The sequence below is a fragment of the Ceratosolen solmsi genome, unplaced genomic scaffold (genome assembly GCF_000503995.2).
Source record: "Ceratosolen solmsi marchali unplaced genomic scaffold, CerSol_1.0 scaffold2, whole genome shotgun sequence".
NCBI classification, from domain to species: domain Eukaryota; kingdom Metazoa; phylum Arthropoda; class Insecta; order Hymenoptera; family Agaonidae; genus Ceratosolen; species Ceratosolen solmsi.
This window is the reverse complement of record NW_011948422.1, coordinates 6,609,037-6,611,024: the sequence shown is the minus strand read 5'-3', so window position 1 is coordinate 6,611,024 and position 1,988 is coordinate 6,609,037. Positions and strand designations below refer to the sequence as shown.

General features: G+C 51.2%; 1 protein-coding gene across 1 annotated transcript in view; it reads right to left on the bottom strand.

Annotated features, from left to right (window-relative positions):
* Positions 1-1,988, bottom strand: part of Mi-2 (chromodomain-helicase-DNA-binding protein Mi-2 homolog) — a 22,085-nt gene that overhangs the window by 1,297 nt on the left and 18,800 nt on the right. The window contains exons 14-17 of the mRNA XM_011499260.1: positions 1,682-1,684; positions 958-1,648; positions 737-840; positions 112-652 (exon numbers count right to left, since the gene is read on the bottom strand). Coding sequence (XP_011497562.1) covers positions 112-652; positions 737-840; positions 958-1,648; positions 1,682-1,684 — 1,339 coding nt within the window. The remainder of the gene's footprint in view (positions 1-111; positions 653-736; positions 841-957; positions 1,649-1,681; positions 1,685-1,988) is intronic.

Below are 1,988 nucleotides of genomic sequence, written 5' to 3'. Positions count from 1 at the left end.
GACGTCGCTTTACAAATAATCGGGCTTACGGTCTTTATTGTCAAGGCAATTATTCGGACAATAACGAGTCGCGGCTCAAAAGCTGCCGAAAGAGCGAAATAATCATCTTACCTTGTGCAATACCGCATTGGCGGGCTTATTACCGGCCAGACTCTCTTTGCTCAAATGCTGATGCGATTCGGCTAAACACTCGACTTCGGCGAATCTCGCGTTGAGGCTCATTGCTGGATGATTGGGGTCCTGGGTGAGATTGAGGTAGGCCGCCCTGCGCAGCTGCTCCTCGATAACGAGCGCCTGCTCGAGCAGCTTGAACCGCCTCGCCAGAAACTTATTTTTGATTTCGAGGAAGTTGCCCTTGCCGACGTCCATTTTAAAGGGCTCGTTGATGATGGCGAACCTTATGTCGTTCTGAATGTCCTGCCAGCGACCGTAACCGTGGGTGACGATGCCCGCCAGGAGCCAGTAGTCGTGCCGCCTATGCCAGATCTCGTATTCGCGGCCCGGCACCGCGGCCTTCTCCTCGTTCAGCCAGAGGGTGTGGAGTTCGGTGAAGCCGCCGTCGGCTATGTTGAACATGAACTTGCGCTTGGGCTTAGCCGCCTCGACTTCGGCCGACTCTTTACTCTCCTTGTCCTCGTCCTTTTTGTCGTTGCTGGCACCGACCGCGTTCATCGTTACCGTTGCCACCGTCGTCGCCGTCGTCGTCGTCGTCGTCGCGGCCGATGCCGATTGTGACGCCGTTGCCGCTTCCTCCTCGTCGTCCTTCACGATCACTACATCCTCCTCGATAGTTGTCTCGAGTTTCGGTTTTGTTTCTATTTTCTCGATCGTTATCGCAGCCTTCTAAAACAATTCGTCACAGCATTAGACAAGCTTTATGCGCGATATTCTATAAAAGCGTCATTAATACACGAATAAACGAATAATAATTTACATTACACTCGTAATTTTAAATACCTCGTCTTTAAGCATTTTCTCCTCCTTAAGCTCAAGTTTTTCAACCTCCTTCACATCCGTTTTTTCGGGCTCCTTGGTGTCCAGCGGCAACTTCTCCAGCTCCGGGGCCGAGTCCTTCTCCTCTTTCTTGGCATCCAGCTCCTTGACCTCGTCCTCGGAGCGCAGCCCGGGCTTCTCCTCGTCCTTGGACTCCTCTTTAACGGAGATCTCTAATATGTCCTTGTCCTTGGCATCGTCAGCGATCACATCCTTGTCCTTGGTCTCCTCTTTAGCCAGGGCGATCACGTCCACTGACGAGGCGGCGGCGATGCTAGTTGCCGGACTCGGACTGGGTGCATTCGAGGTTGCCGGTGTCGTACCGCCGGTGCTACTGGCCGATCCCGTGGCCACGCCGTCCATCGTCGTGGCGATGGCTGGAACTCCGGCCACCATCGCGCCCTCGCCCGACTTTACCGGCTCTACGGGCTTGCGAATCATTTCCGGCATCGAGTAGTAACCGTTTATGTGCTCGAACTCCTGGACTTTCTTACGTATGAGCGACATGACGCCAATGCGCGTGAGCACGTGCTGGCGGCTCAGACCCTCTCGTGGCACACCGTCGGCAAAGGTTTCCGCGTTATCGGCCCCGGGCTCACACAAGTGGCGCATAAATAGCGACACGTAGGCTTTGAAGTTCTTCTCTGATTTACCTGCAATTTCGATTAATGTTATTAGCTTTGCGAAGCGTCGATCATTGTCCTGTCTCTATTGAAAAACGAAAAATTAAAGAACAAAATGCCTCAGCAGTCCGCGGACTTGAAGCTTTAAAAATATAATGGGAAAATAATATCTGAGGCTCGGTATTTCCCAACAATCCGATAAACTTAATTGCGCAGAACTTTTTTTTACACGAGCATTAAATGGACAAACGGGACAGCGACGAGATTGATCTTTTAACTATATATCATTTAAGTATTTAAGCGATCGTAGCATCGAAGCAGTTTCGTAAACAACGGAATAGACTAAATACGAAGTGTATAATGAGAGGGAAA